Below are 16091 nucleotides of genomic sequence, written 5' to 3' on the forward strand. Positions count from 1 at the left end.
TCATTAAGGATAAGTCCACCTGTAAACTGGTCATACAGTACAACTCTCTTGAGCTACTCCATGTCCAGTTAACTATATTCAAAGCCCCCTACCACATCATAGCTAGCTATAGGTCCCCTACCATGAAACAGGAAAAGCATACCACATATCTGGACTTACTGGAGTCCCTTGCCATCCAGCCCAACACCTTACTAATAGATGATTTTAATTATCCTACCATCAACTGGGAAGCATACACGACCACAAACATGCTGACTTAGAAGTTCTTAGACTTTGCCAATGCAAATGCTCTAGAACAGCTAATCAGCACACCCACAAGAGGCTCAAATGTCCTGGACATAGTACTCACTAACATGGGAGAGCATTGTACCCCCCCCCACCATGTGATGTCCTTCCCGGTAGGACTGGGCCATAAATCAGTCTCTTTGATGTAATTGTAAGACCTGATACCCCATCAAGCTCAAAAATACTTAAGAATTTTTTAGAGACAAATTACCTCCTACTGAGTGATGGTATAAAAGTTTCAAAGCCCCCTCGAATGCAGATAACACAGACTCCTATGCAGAGGTGTACACTAATACCCCTGTATAACCACTAAAGCAGTTGTATAGAATTGGCTGTACCTGACCAAATTAAAACCAGGTCCTGCTAAAAAAGTAAGCCACCCTGGTGGACCCCCAGTATAAACAGGCTATACGAGAAGAGTAAGAAAGTTGTGTCCAAGAACAAGAGGGAGCTGGCTCAGCAGAGGATGAAGTCCCTCTCTAGTTTAAACAAACATAAGAGATCTTGTCAAGTCCTTCAAAGCTAATTATGAAGTAAAAATAGCCTCCCTAGCTAAGGATAATAACAAGGCATTCTTTAACTACATCCAGAATCTAAAAGGGAATACCCAACTTTGCACTAAACTGGTTGTGGATGGCACTACCCATACTCAACTGGAGCTAATAGCCAACCTGCTAGCTGACAGATTTGGAGCAAACATCACCCCCGTCCCCTGCAGTCATTCCCCAAAGTATACCCGCCACCATTCCTTAGCATATTATCTCAAGAGAGCAGGTCATCCTGGGGCTGTCCAAGACCAAAAACATGGCATCAGTGGGGCCAGACAACATCCCAAGTTGTCTTTTAAACAACTTAAAACATGACCTAGCAGACCCACTTGGTTCCCTATTTAACCACAGCCTACGAATTGGCTATGTTCCATCGTAATGGAAGACAGCAACAGTAATATCTTCTAGCCGTCCCTTTGGGGGGAAAGATTGCTCTTCATGCAACGAAGTGGGAACTCATAACCCAGGACAAATGGGTTTTAAATAGTGTCCCAGGGATACAGATTTCATTTCCACACGTTGCCAACACCAAACGGGTGGCCAGATTTCCCCCCGAATCAGTGGGCAGAGGCTCAAAAACAAGTACTTTCCCTCTTAAACATGGGGGCTATTCATCCAGTACCAGAAGAGGAAAGGGGGTAAGGTTTCTATTCCAAGCTTTTTCTGGTACCCAGAAAAGACAAATCATGGCGTCCAATTCTGGACCGGTCTACTCTAAACACCTTTCTGGACATTCCAAAATTCAAGATGCTGACTTTTCACCAGTTACTTCGTATGCTAGGCAAAGATGCTTGGTTGGCAACTCTAGATTTAAAAGAAGCATACCTGCACATCCCAATCAGAGACTCTTGCCGAAGATACCTACGCTTTAAAGCATGCTACTTGCATTATCAATTCTCTCCACTATTTTTGGCTTGTCTACTGCGCCCAGGGTTTTCACAAAGTTGCTGGCTCCAGTTATTGCATTTTGCAGGCAAAGAAATATTCAAATATATCCTTATCTGGATGATTGTCTAATTCAGGCAGAAAACCAGGGCATACTTCTAAATCATCTGGCGTTTGTAAAAAGGGTTCTAACTTGTCTGGGGTACACCATAAATGAAAATAAATCACAACTGGTACCCTCTCAACAGATTACATTCCTGGGTGTAAACTTGAATACAACTGCCCAGATGGCTTTCCTCACACCAGAGAATCAAATTCAATTGATAACTTACTTCAAACAAGTGGCCACAAAAACCCTGCTATCTGCAAGACAAATACTGCAAGCCTTGGGGTTCATGGCCTCCCGCATTCTTCTAATTCCATATACAAGACTTCATATGAGGAAACTACAGTGGTACTTAAAAAGTATATGGAGTCAACATTGTCCCAGCCTGGAAACAATGATTCCTATCATACCTTGCCTGCGCCTGGAATTCCTATGGTGGGCAGAGGCCTGCCACCAAAACAAGGGACTGCTGTTCACACTACCCCCTGCCGCCCAAACCCTAACAACAGAAGCATCAGACTATGCATGGGGGGGCTCACCTGGCAGGAAAGTGCATTCAGGGCAAATGGAACCCAAAGCAAATGCACCTGCATATCAATCAAAAAAAATGTTAGCTGTACAGAATGCTCTGACAGCCTTCAAAGACTACATTCTTCCAGGACAACTAATGGTAAAGACAGACAACACCATGGTTATGTGGTACATAAACAAGCAGGGGGTACACATTCTTACCCCCTCTGCAGACTAGCCATGGCATTGTGGAACACAGCCTTGAGCTACCAAGTGCACCTACAAGCTCAATTCCTGCCAGGAAAATTGAATACACTGGCAGACGGACTAAGCAGAAATCTCATGGACCCGCACGAGTGGAAACTGGAACCATGGATTTTCAACATGTTGACAAGCAAATGGGGGAGCCCAGACATACATCTATTTGCCTCCTCCCAGAACTACCAGATGGACAAGTTTTGCACAAGGACTCCCCACAAAGAAGCCTGGAAAGTGGATGCTCTCTCCTTCATCTGGAAAAACCTATCAGTCTACGCCTTTCCCCCTCCCACTCTGCCTCTGCTCTCCAAAGTTCTGCTAAAAGTCAAACAGGACAAACCAAGAATGATTTTGATTGCTCCAGACTGGCCACGCCAACACTGGTACCCACTCCTGCGCAGTGTGTCACAAATATCTTCATGGCACCTGCCTCAGACCCCTTCCTTGCTGTCTCAGCAGGAGAACCAAATTCTGCACCCTCAGCTTCCAACATTGAACCTTTCAAGCCTGGCTAATCACTTAAATTCACCCTTATCCTTCAGCAAACCTGTGATGGATGTCATCTTGGAGGCGAGAAGACCTAGTACTAGAAAATCGTATGGTGACAAATGGAAAAGATTCTGTGCTTGGAACCAATCTTTAGGGATGAGCACAGCAGTGCCCAATTTACCTCAGATTTTGCAATACTTAACTGAGATGCTTCACAAAAGCCTGTCTTTTTCCTCTATTAAAATCCACGCTTCAGCTGTTTCAGCTCACTATAACACAGAACGACCCCTCTTCTTTCATCCACTGCTCAAGCAGTATCTCAGAGAGGAAAAGAACTTGAGACCACCCAGGAGAGCTCCTACCCCTGCCTGGGACCTTAACTTTTTTTTGGAAAAGCTCACTCTACCTCCTTTCGAGCTATCTGCTACTGCAGACTTAAAATTTCTTTCTTGGAAAACAGCCTTCATTTTAGCAATCACTTCAGCTAGAAGGATATCTGAATTACAGGCCCTTATGGCAGTGGAGCCTTTCATCATCTTTCATGCGGACAGGGTATCTCTGAGGACCAATCCATCCTTCATGCCCAAGGTCATTTCCAGTGTGGCTCTTAATCAGTCCATTCATTTGTCAACCTTCTTTCCCAATCCACAGAACAAAGGGGAACAGATTCTGCATTCCTTTTATGTGCACAGACAACTTAGATTCTACTTGGACAAGGCTAAATCTCAAAGAAAATCTGAACAATTGCTGGTAGCATTTGCTGCAGGGGCAGAGGGGAAGGCTATTTCAAAACAAACCATTTCTAAATGGATTAGCCATTGCATTCATTTCTGCTATAAGCACCATGGAAAAACTATCCCCCAGGGGATCAGATCTCACTCCACCAGGGCTGCATCTACTTCTGCAGCCTTTCTCAGAGGTGTTCCTACCAGGGATATTCTAGAAGCTGCTACCTGGTACATACTTTCACCAAGCATTATCATTTACCAATTTTCTCTAAATCCAGAGATGGCTTTGCCACTGCTGCCTTGCATGGCCTTTTAGCTGGCCCTAATGCTGTAAGAGCTAAACCCAAACATAAAACTACTGTTCAGTCTCAGCCTTACTACAGGATATGTGCCCAAAGAGTGGCTTACAGCAACAGTGGTCCCTCTCCATAAAGGTGGTGCCTCAACGGATCCTGGAAACTATCGCCCCATAAGCCTGACTAGCTTGGTCTGCAAAGCTATGGAAAGGATCATCATGGACCTCATAAATAAAGATATTGGGGACCTACAAACTCTGGATCCTACCCAGTTCAGCTTTGTTAAGGCCAGATCCTGCCTCTTAAACCTGGTTGATTTCTTTGAAACAGTCACCAAGGCCATTGACGAGGGGAAGGTGGTCCACACAGCCTACCTGGACCTCGCAAAAGCCTTCGATACAATACCCCACTTGGGCATTATAGATAAGCTCACCAGCTTAAATATAAACCCCTATGTCACTAGATGGATTGCAAACTGGCTCAAGGACAGAACCCACATGGTTAGAATTGCTGGAGCCATGTCAGACTCCAAACCAGTTACAAGTGGTGTCCCACAAGGTTCAGTCCTGGGACCTCTCTTGTTCGGTATATATTTCTCGGAGGTACAGGCCAACACAGAAGGACTGTGGCTGACCAAGTTCGCAGATGACTGCAAACTGGGCGCCATAATCGACTCTCCAGCCGACACAAGCATCCTCCAAAAGGGCCTCATAGAAACAGACAACTGGTGCCAGAGCCATGGCCTCAAGCTAAATGCCAAAAGTGTATAGTCATCCCTTCGCAAAAACAAAGTGCCCACAAATTACCACATAGGTGGTAATCCATTAAGTACAGAAGAAGTAATTAGGGATCTGGGGACCCAAGTTGATAGCAATCTCTCATTTGACAACCACGTGGCCAAAGTGGTTAGAAAAACATTTTATATAGCCCACCTAATCATGAAGGGATTCACATCTAGATCAGGGGAGGTCATCGTGCCTCTTTACTCATCCCTCATCAGGCCCATAATTGAGTACAATGCCCCTTTTGGGATGTACCTTACCAGACACCTGCAGCAACTGGAAATACCCCAAAAGTACCTCACCAAGAGGATCAAAGGGCTCAAGCAGATGCCATATGCTGCCCGGTTAAAGAAACTCCAGCTCTACTCAGTGGCATATACCGCCTGTTCAGAGGTGATCTGTGCCTGACATATAAAGCCATGTCCAACCCGAAATTAATGGACATGCTGCACCTCAGAAAATCCAAATCCCATCGAGCTACGCGCTCGAGAGACTTGAACCTCAGCACTGAAATAAATAGGACATGCTGGAGGGACAGATTCATAACCCAGAGGCTCCCTTCACTCTGGAATAAAATCCCAGTCCAGGTTAGGCAGAGTCCCTCATTGACTCTCTTCAAGAGGAATCTTGATGAGTGGATGGGAGATCGTGGGTTTACCCTGGGTATCACTTCTGTGTCACTGTTAGACAGAGGCACAGTATACTAACCTCAAAAAAGGGCATAGCAAAATAAATTTAAAATGGGTGGCGAAAGCCAAACACATTCTGGCTAGGCTTATAAATGCCCTAGGGCAGATAGCCTAGTATGAACCTATGAACCTATAAACTCCTCCTCCCAACCATAGCTTTGGGAATCTACCCAAATGTAATGACTGCAACAGTGAAACACGAAGAATGTAGTACAGTTGTGTACACTTACCATAAATGTAGATGTTCAAGTGTATTCACTGTTGCAGTCCTGGTTACCCTCCCTCCAGCCCCCTACTTTTCTCTGGCTATACCTCTACTTTCTTTTACTATGCTTAAAAGCCTTTTTGGTGTATTTGCTTTTGGTTGTAGGTATATTTTTGTGTTTTTAATTTTATTTGCTCCCCATTACGGGGGCAACTGACATCTGGGGCAAGAAAAACTGATGTAATGGCATCAAATGCATGTTTTATACCATTGACCTGACGTCATGGAAGAAGGGACAGCAACTGACGCAGGACCCAAGACTTTGCTAATCAGGCCGACTGAGGGCAGCCTGCCAGCAGATTACCCCAAATGTAATGACTGCAACAGTGAATACATTTGAACATCTACATTTATGGTAAGTGTACACAACTGTACTTTCTGTGCTTGGGCCCCTTACTGTTCAGAATTCATTTCTCAGAAGTCAGGGCAAACTTGGACGGCCTGTGGCTGACCAAATTTGCTGATGATTGCAAATCTGGAGCAATCACTGAGCCCCCAGTGATGTTAATATACTGCAGACAGGGTTAACGCAGACAAATAATTGGTGCCAAAGCCATGGATTAAAGCTAAATCCCACAAAATGCATTATTATTCTGTTTGGGAAAGCTGACATCCCTGCTAATTACATTATAGACAGCACCCTCTTAGGTGTAGACCCAGTGTCACATGATCTGAGTACTCAGGTTGATAACAATCTGAACTTTGACCATCACATATCCACAGCAGTAAGGAAATCATTCTATGTGACACATCTTTTAAGTAAAGGCATTGCATCTAGAGCTAAGGATGTTATAATTCCATTATACTTGGGCCTCATCAGACCAGTAATTGAGTACAGTTCCCTTTTTGCATGTACCTCACCACATATTTGCAACAATTGGAGAGACCACAGAGATTTCTCACCAAGAAATTGCAGGGCAACACAAGACAAGTCTTATGAGGAAAGACTGGAAGCTTTGTCACTGTATTCTGTCTTCTACAGGTTGCTAAGAGGTGACCTGTGCCTGGCTTACAGGGCAGTCTCTGACCCAACCCTGAGGGAAATGCTACGCATTCATAAATCAAACTGCATGAGAGTCACTTCCTCCAGGGACGTAACCTAGCCTCTGACATGAACAGGTCATGCTGGAGAGATAGACACATGTCCTACAGACTGCTACTTCTTTGAACCAAGCTTCCAGTTCACGTGAAGCAGAGATCCTCCCTGACCTTCTTCAAACACAACCTAAGTCAGTGGATGGATGACCACATATTCACTCTTGGGGTGGCGCCCATGTCCCTCCTGGACAGAGGAAATCAGTTTTAACTACCTTTAGACCCTCACCTCTGCAAACTTCATTCACCTAACCACAACAGTTGGGGCAACTTGAGATAAATATGGCTAGGCTTGTAAGGGCTAGTAACTTTCTGTGAACCTATGAAACCCCCCAAACAGAAAACTAAATACAAAACACTCCATCCCCTATCAACTTGGAACAAACATACAAAACTATGTGCATCTTCAAAACATGAAGTTTAACCCTGAAACAATTGCCCCGTATTGATGGCTGCACCTAAAGGCATTGTCTAAAGTAAAATTAAGGTTACCCGTGCTAAAGCACATGCTACTGTTCTCCCACCTAACACTGATTGCCGTCTGTTTTTTCTTCTCTCTTTCCCCTTCTCATATATGAAACATAGCTTGTATGCTTTCAGAAACCAGAAAATTTTAGTCCTAAGAAAAAGTGCACTGGCAATCTTTAAGTAAAACTAAATTGCATACTGTTCTGTTAATTGCATTGAAGTATTAAGGCTGCCAAGAGGTTGTTACTTATTCACTTCCCGTAATTTCAGATTTATTTTGCTTTTCTCTGTCTCTCAAGCATTTTCCTTTGGAACATTGAAAAAGATTTCACTGGCATAGTCACTGTATGAATCTTAACATCAGAAGGATGGGAAGCAAAGTCCCCTTCTGCTTGCTGACTTGCTTTTTGTTGGATAAACTTTTTTTATTTCCTCCTTAGCCTGTTTTGCACCAAAAAATGACTTTGATCCTCCAGGAAAAAACACTTTGAAGACAGCGGGATATCACACCTGCCTCTCAACATTCCCTGATTTCTGGGTTAAATTTACTTCTCTTCTGCCTCATGTGCAGTGAATAATCATTTTCTACAAACACTGTGCTATCTCCACTGTTTAGTACTTTGCCCTTCTGCCACAGTTTTCTCAGGATCAACTCTTTCTGTTGCTATGATTGCATTTTTCTAATATATGTCTTGACAGTTTTCTCATGGCCAGGTTTGGAGCATACACTTGAATATGCCCTTACAGTCAACAAATTCTGCTTTGGAACATTAGTCCAGTTGCTTATTTGTGTTTTCATAAAATAATTAGTATGTTCCTTCCAGGTTCTGTGGTACAGCAGGAATTCTCAGGCTTTCTGTGGACATGGTGTTGTCTGACTCTGTAATTTTTTTTAATGTTTTTTGAGAAACCTCATGTTCGGTCAGCTTTTTCTTCATGTTAACCTCTGATGTTTGCAGTTTTATCAGTTTATCTGAACAACTGAAAGTTTCTTTTATTTTTTCAGTCTTTTGTTGTTTGAACTGATAAATTCCATCAGTGTTTCATTTATTTTAATCACATCTGAGTACAGTTGATTTATATTCATCTAAATTACTGGAAGCTAGTTCTTGAACTAAAGCTTGAACTACTTTTTACTGAACAGCTGCAGAATCCTTCCCAGATAATGTTTTCTCGTAAAACGTTTCTGGTTGACTTTCTTTGAGGTTTTTCTAATTTCTTCTTTGCTGGCACCCAGGCAGTGTATTTACTAGCCAGTAACTGAATTTTACCAAAAAGCATTTTCAATGGCACGCCTTTTTAACAGTTTCTGTTTTCACACTGAGAGAGCTGAAGTTGTGGTTTTGATCAGTGTGCAGCCATCTTGGAAGTCCATGATGTGAAATATCTTGAGGTATATAGTGTTTTCCTTTTCTGTAGAAATGAAACGTATATTGGAAATGGAAACTTTTTAATGCACATATTCACTTACAGAGCTTATTTTCTGTCTAAAGCTATGTCGGACTTTCTGGATTGCTATAGAGGAAATTGTTCAATCGAATCCAACACAGAAAATAGGGACAGGAAGTTATCTTATGCAGGAGTATCTGTCTGAAAGGCTGTACTTACTGAATATTTCTCAGTGTTGCCTTAACCCAGGACACAATTGTGAAACTTGATTAATGGGACTCTTGCTTCTAAGTTCAAAGCAGTTGAAGTCAGTCATTTGTAGCTTGTGCTTTCCTCTGATAATGTTTTGTGGTCTGCAGATGAAAAGAGCCTTTCTGCTTCATGCATTGGTGAGCTAATGTCCATGAACTTTGCCTGCAAGTTATTTTACACTTAGAAATGGATGTTTTACAGCCCTCTTCAGTTTATATAGTGTTGGAGCTAGCTAGCTAATAGTGTTTTTCCAATATATTTTCTGTTCAAAACCTTTTTTGTTGCATTTCCTTATACAATTGAATAGTTGCCCATTTAATATTCAAACTATATTGCCTGATTTATTTAAGTAAAGATATATGTTATTTACATTTCAGAGACTTGTGGCTGTTTATTAATTTGTAAGGGTAATGTTTGCAGACAAGTGAATTACTACTTGTGGCATCTGCCTTTAGAAAAGAGTGACTGCTTAGCAATAGCTACCACAATCAAAAAGTATGATTGGCTCACTTCAGTGTATGCAGTAATTATATCCTTGGTGTGCCAGGTTGGCCTGGCTGGTGGCATTTTGATTACTGTACACGTAGCAAGAGATAGTAAAATTGAACAGGTATTACTAGCCGTCCTGGAAATCATTTATACTTGTTTATGCAAAGTATGTTTAGCCAAGTTGCAGTCACTGTTGGTAAGGTAGTACTGGAAGGCACTATGCTGAGAATGAGGTATACACAATCCTGTAACCAGTGATTATAGATTTGCACTGCAACAGTACATTATGAACATTATTGGGGTGTTGCTGGTGTTAGTCAGCGCCCAGAGCAATAGTATTTATTTCCCTTATGCTCTTAAGGCAAGTCACCTCCCAGTTATTTTTAATTGGTGTCACTGGTGTGGATTTAAAGCTATATCCTGACACTTTCATGAGATGCTACTATTTGTATCTGAATTCCAGGAACTGATTTTCCTTTGTCATATTTGTGCTGTAGTTTTTTTATTTATTTATTTTTTTGTTTGTTTTTTTGGTCTTTTGAGTTTTACTCTCTTGATTTGATTAGCTCTTACCTTTCTGGGCTGTTTCTTGTGTGATGATTGCGATTCTGTCCAGCTACCACTTGCTGCAAAGGACCCCACCAAAAGTACTCACCTTAACAGATAATCTTAGGGCCCTCTTGAAGTGGATACTTTCCTCACATTCTGGGTGTTGTCTGCCCTGTAAGAAATATTGCTTTATCATCATGTATCCTTTGTTTAATTTTTCATTTGCATCTCATTTGTACTGTTTGGGCAGAACTGGTGAACATGGAGCTGGGTGATCCTCCTAACCCAATGTGAAATGTGCATCAGTAGTGGAAGTGACATGTGTCCTTCACAGATTGAATAACTGTGCACATAGAGGTCTTTTAGGAAGGAGATCCCTAGCAGTCACTCACTGGAGAAAGCCCTCTCAAAGATCAGCTGGTACAGTGAGTACCACCATGTGTTTTCTCAAGTACTCATTGTTGACAGTATTCTCATTGTTTTGTTCCCATTTAATGAATTGCAGTTCATCCATGGTTGGTCATCATTTTTATGTGTAACATTTCCTCTTGTTTTTAGTGAAAATATGGAAGAGAATGCTTGAAAAAGAATATTCATCATTTTCATTTCGGATGAGTGAAACTCCATAGGTGAAATATTGGACTTAAAATCTGTTCTTTCAGCTGAAGAACTTTATTCCGAATGAAATAAATTTGGAAGGCTTACCTCACTCTTGCCAGATGTTTGCACTACTGATAGTTCCTGATCTGTTTATGCATTTAGTATTACTGATATAAAGAAGAGACTATGGTATGAGATTTTTAGCAAGGGAAATACCACAGAATTTTTCCACAAATCCTGCCCTGTGAAGACATTACTTTTCTTGCAAAAAAAAAAAAAAAAAATTGAGACATTGTAGCCATGCTTTATTTTAATTAGCTTATAAGACTCTAATTTACTTTCATTGTTCATTTAGATTTTTGCAGCGGTCTGTCTTCAATGGGAAGCTTTAGAAGAGCTCTCCTCTGGTTTTGTGGACCATTTATTGCATTTGAAAAAGTAACATTATCAAGGAGTACTGGAGTGAGTCAAAAATACTTTGCAGCTTCACATCTTTCCAATTTTCTGAAGATGTATGCAGGAAATGCTTCTGTCAGCTACTGACCTTAACTGATAGCAAATTTAAGTGTTTATTTTTTTTTTAATTTTGAAATTTAGACTGCTGTCTTTCATAGAACTGAAATCAGAATTTATCATTGCTTGTACTGTGAAAAGAAATCATTCATTATAGGCTAAAGAGTTTATAGACTGTTAGATATGTTGGTGTTAACAAAAATAATATAAATATATATGTCTATTTTAAATACATTCCTTTTTTAGCTTCAGCTGCATCTCTGCAGACTCGGATGCAAACAGTGCATTGAATCTACATACTGTTAATGCTGATGGGAGGAGACAGGACTAGCATGCTGGGTAAACTGGCGCTGTTTGTGCTGTGTCCAGTATACCTGAATTGTTTATCAGGATATGAAGGAAAACTGATGTTTCATTCCCTTATTGTATACCTAAAAATATATAAATATCACAAGCTGGTAACAGCAGTGAGGTATAAAAACCTTGAGATTTTTTTCTCAGAAGTAATGGGATATAAAAAAGGTCTATACCACCATCTTTGACCTTTCTTCCTTGTTGAAACCATCTTATGGCATTAGTCAAAGGTCCTCTTTTTGCAGTTTGATACGTTTAGGCCCCAGTGCAGTGAGGGTAGATTTAGACTCTCTAATGTCATTTTCCCTTGCACACAAATTGTTAGGCATATTTTGGTCCAAGCTTTAAAATAAGTGTCCTGGTTTACAAAGCTTAATATCTGCTTAGATTATAAAAACTAGGCAGTATTGACAGCTGAGTGATATAGTGCGACAAAGCCGTGACTGCATTGCAGGTGACCTGAGTTCAATTAGCAGCTTATTTCTCTTCTGGAGCTGGACAAGCTGGATGGAAAAAGAGTGGCCACTGCTGGCTCACCAATCCTGGGAGGACGGTGGTGGCTTGGTTCAATACATTGGGTAACACCTATCAAGAGCACTACATATTATCCAGTGGAGACCAAGCCAGACAAGTCTACATAGTCATAAACTGAGGAGAATCTGACATTAAGAGGTACACTTTGTCTCAAGCAGCTGCAGTAGCTGGCTTGACAGAACCACTGAGGGAGAGGGCTGCTCCCAGTGGGGTGATTATAAGACTCCCCCGAGACCAGAAAGCTGTCCCACTTCTTACCACCCAATTGTTGCTGGAAAATGGTGAGCTGATTGGGACTCCCATGTGAAAATATAGAAGGGGGGGGGTGTGCCCATCTCCAGAATGAATGAGATAGTTCAATATTTGTAGCGAGTGGGCAAGGTCCTGGGGAGGAACAAAAAAATCTAGGTAGTATTTGTTTATTAAACTGGGTTTATCTCATGTTAACTACTAATTAAATCCTGAACTGTGACCACAGCCTCTCAGTTTCCTGTGCAGTTGCCTCTGTGTTATCCATTTTGAGGTAGCTAAGAAAGTAAAAATAAATACTGCCGTATTTTCCATTTTTATATTATGGCCATCTACGTCTAAGTTAATTATTTAACTCTTGAGAGGGTGGAAGTTAAGTACAGGTTTCTTGGATTTCTTTTGGTTTCATGGAGAACCTCACCACTTTCCCTGAAAACAATATCCCAGATTCTGAATAGAATTGACCAGGTCCATCAGTAAGAGCAAGATGAAGGAAAAAAGCTGAATTTTGTAAATGCGTTTCTCTTTTTCCAGCCCAGTTTCCACAGGATCCTCCTGAATTTAATTGATAAAGATTCCAAATAGAATTAGAAACAAGCAGGTGGATAGTAATCACCCCTATTTTGATCCTCTGTATGTCAGAATTCTGTCCAGCAGGCCCAATCCAATAAACATGCAATAATGCACTCATATACCATCCTTTAGGGTTTTCAGCTGAGTCAAGTGTGTCTTTGGAAAGTTCATATTCTGTAATCCTTCCTATAACTTTCTGAGAGTGCTTCCACATAATTTGTTTTGCATCTAGGCTAATTATTGGCAGTGAAATTTGCCTAAATCATTCTTTTTAATGAGTTCAGAATTAGCAAAGCAATCCAAGTTGTTTGCGTGGTTGTATGCTTCTTATAACATAGGCTGAAATGCTTCCCTAGCACTGCAGTATGTTATCTAATCTCTGTGTATAAAAGTCATAGGTCTGTGTGAATTGGTAACACCAGTAACCTTATTTGATCTATATTTTGGATTTTTTACTACATTTTTCACAGAGGTGGTGCAGCTCTACTCCCTTCCCAACTATGGGGTAATGACCATCTCCAGCAAGGATATCAGAAAGTTTTTTAAACTTTTTAAGAATTCACCTTTGTACCTGTTCTCTTACTTAACTGCTTAATTTATTTTATTACATTACATATTTCTCCTGCAGTGATAGGTTTTATTAAGCCATCCTGATCCTGTGAAATGGACTTATCCTGATCCCATGAAATGGACTTAAGAAGGTACAACTTCCCAAAACTCATCTTCACTCTTCTCACAGCTGTAATAAATGTATCCAAAATATATCTCAGGTTCCCCGTTGTCCTAGGTCTATAGGAACATGTGCTGTAACCTTTTTTTATTATTATTAACCTTCTTAGCAATATATTATCTCCACTGGGCCAGCTATGTATGGGAGGACCTCAAACATTTTATACCATGACTTTATAGTTTCTCTGCAGCTGATGACTTTTGGGAATTATTGTGGTAATCCCCAGTTTGGTACATTTTACAGTTTTCTGTGGCTCCCGAGTTCAGGGCATTCTTGACTTTGACTAGACATATTCAGCATTTTTCACTAGACTATGAGGATACATTCATCCCCTGTGCTCACAATTCCTTTTCTGCTCCTCACACAATTTAGGGCACATTCCTAATATTGATCATAGAAATGTTTGTGTTTTGATGCCTGTCTAGTACCTAAAATGCCAAAACCTTTCAGATATGCCTGTAGTTGTTTCCCCTTCTGCACTGCCTGCTGATCATTTAACTTCAGTGTTCTTGTCCTCCTTCACCTCATGGGTGAGAGCTGGTCACGTAAATTGTCTTGCATGCAGCCATTGGGACATTCTGGTTTGAATGGCTGTTAACCTTCCATGCATGATAGTTGCTGTGGGCATCTGCACCACCATGAGGTGTATTTTAGTCTCCATATGGCACATGCTTGCTCGCACACATGCCCCCCCCCCCCTGAGTGATACTATCACTGACTGTGGATCATCAAGCCTACTTCTCCCAGTCCTTCAGATGTTGTAAACATGTAATCCTCTGCTTATACATAAGCATTCATCCAACCCAGACCACAATTTCCATCCCTGGAATAGGTGAGCCAGAATAAACCAGTCATTCGTAGCGTCTCCTACCTAGCTGTACCAGCATCTGTGTCACTAGTCAAACTCTTTGATGTTGTTTTATAGGCAGGGCTTTATCCCTGTACACTACAGAGCTTTGTCAGGTATTTCTGTAATTGTCACATCATTAGTACCGATATTGTTTCATATGTACTGTTTGGAAAATAAGTAAATTGTGAGTTATTGATGCAAATGTCTTTGCTTCAAGCTGGCCACATACAGGAAATAAAGAGGGAACTTGAAGTCAGTATTAGTTATTTGATGACAGTGGCTGAGGAGGGTGCTCAGGGCAAGCACAAGCAGGATTGTTTTAATGGTGATCCTAGAAAAATGTACACCAATAAGGAGGGCAACAAAATCAATCCATTTGTCTGTTACTTCCTGCTTAATTCAGGCATGAGATTGCCTTGCTTTTTTCATGATAAACAGTTTCACGTTTAATAGCAAGGTGATAACTTGTATAGTGTCCGCAACCATGTCTTCAACATTTGAGCTTCCTGACAATTACCATGCACAGCCAACTCACATGCAGCAAACCTTTGAGTCCACCAACAGAAAGCCTATTAGATGAATTTGTAATAGTGTCTTTCCATGGCCTTGTCTGACTTGAGTGAGACTTAGTGGCTAGGATCAAGAAGACTTCCAAAAATTTTCCTACACCAGTTTTTCACCACGGTGGTGCCCCAAATATTGGGCATATGAGCTTTGATCAATAATTTGTGAGATTGCCCTCAGTGATTTGGAAGTGCGCTATTAGGGAACACAGTTCATCAATCCTAGGTTCTGTGCAGATCTCTTAAGGCCCACAGTGCCTTCAACATATACTTCAGGTTCACAGGGAGTTACTAAGCATATGATTCAACAGACCACTGAAGAGCATAGCCCCATTTCTTGATTGCCACATAGCACTATTTGATTATGTGACTTGTTCAGAATCACACAATAGGCAAATGGAATCTGGGTAAGTCAAACTCTGGACTAATGGAAGCAGCTCATTAACAGCTCATAGCTGTAGTCTGTGCTTCAGCATGCATACACCTAGTGCACACCTGGACTTGTCACCTCGTGTATTAATTGAGCCCAGGTTGCCTCCTGCTGGAGGCATGAGTTGAAGGGGGGGGGTCTACCCATTTACCCTATCAAGGGGAATGGCAGAATCCAGAGTTCTTTTTTCAGATCAGACAAGGATAATGAGACCTCCTGTCCTTGTGACTGCCCACCAGTTACCTGCTGTGGAGGGATGCTCTGTTTCATAAAGTCCAATATGGAATAGCCTGTTTCCCCTGTGCCTTTTCCACTCCAGAAGTGCCCAAAACAGTATTTGGTCACGAAGAATGAGGAGTGTTGTGTTATGCCTCCCCTAAAGGCTGTCAGAATTGGAGCTTGGAAGCATTCAGAGTCATCTCCCTGTGCTTTCAAGAAAACAAGTCCTCCTAAATGTCACCAACAGAGTGGAGTGATGTGCTGTCTGTGTATCTCATGGCAGATTCCTGTATGAGCCATTCTATCCATCACAGGTGACAGAGTCCACAGCATCTTTCTACCTACTAATTTGGAATTGTTGCCCTGTAATTGTTTGCATCAACTGCACAGTTT

General features: G+C 41.4%; 1 protein-coding gene across 1 annotated transcript in view; it reads left to right on the plus strand.

Moving 5' to 3' along the window:
- SECISBP2 (SECIS binding protein 2) overlaps positions 1-10792 on the plus strand; it is a 1593758-nt gene extending 1582966 nt beyond the window's left edge. Inside the window, exon 13 of the mRNA XM_044064311.1 lies at positions 10642-10792. Within this exon, the coding sequence (XP_043920246.1) occupies positions 10642-10712 (71 nt within the window). The 3' untranslated portion in view covers positions 10713-10792. The remainder of the gene's footprint in view (positions 1-10641) is intronic.
- Positions 10793-16091: the final 5299 nt, after the last annotated feature.

The sequence above is a fragment of the Protopterus annectens genome, chromosome 2.part2 (assembly GCF_019279795.1).
Source record: "Protopterus annectens isolate FY-2018-M chromosome 2.part2, PAN1.0, whole genome shotgun sequence".
Taxonomy (NCBI): Eukaryota; Metazoa; Chordata; order Ceratodontiformes; family Protopteridae; genus Protopterus; species Protopterus annectens.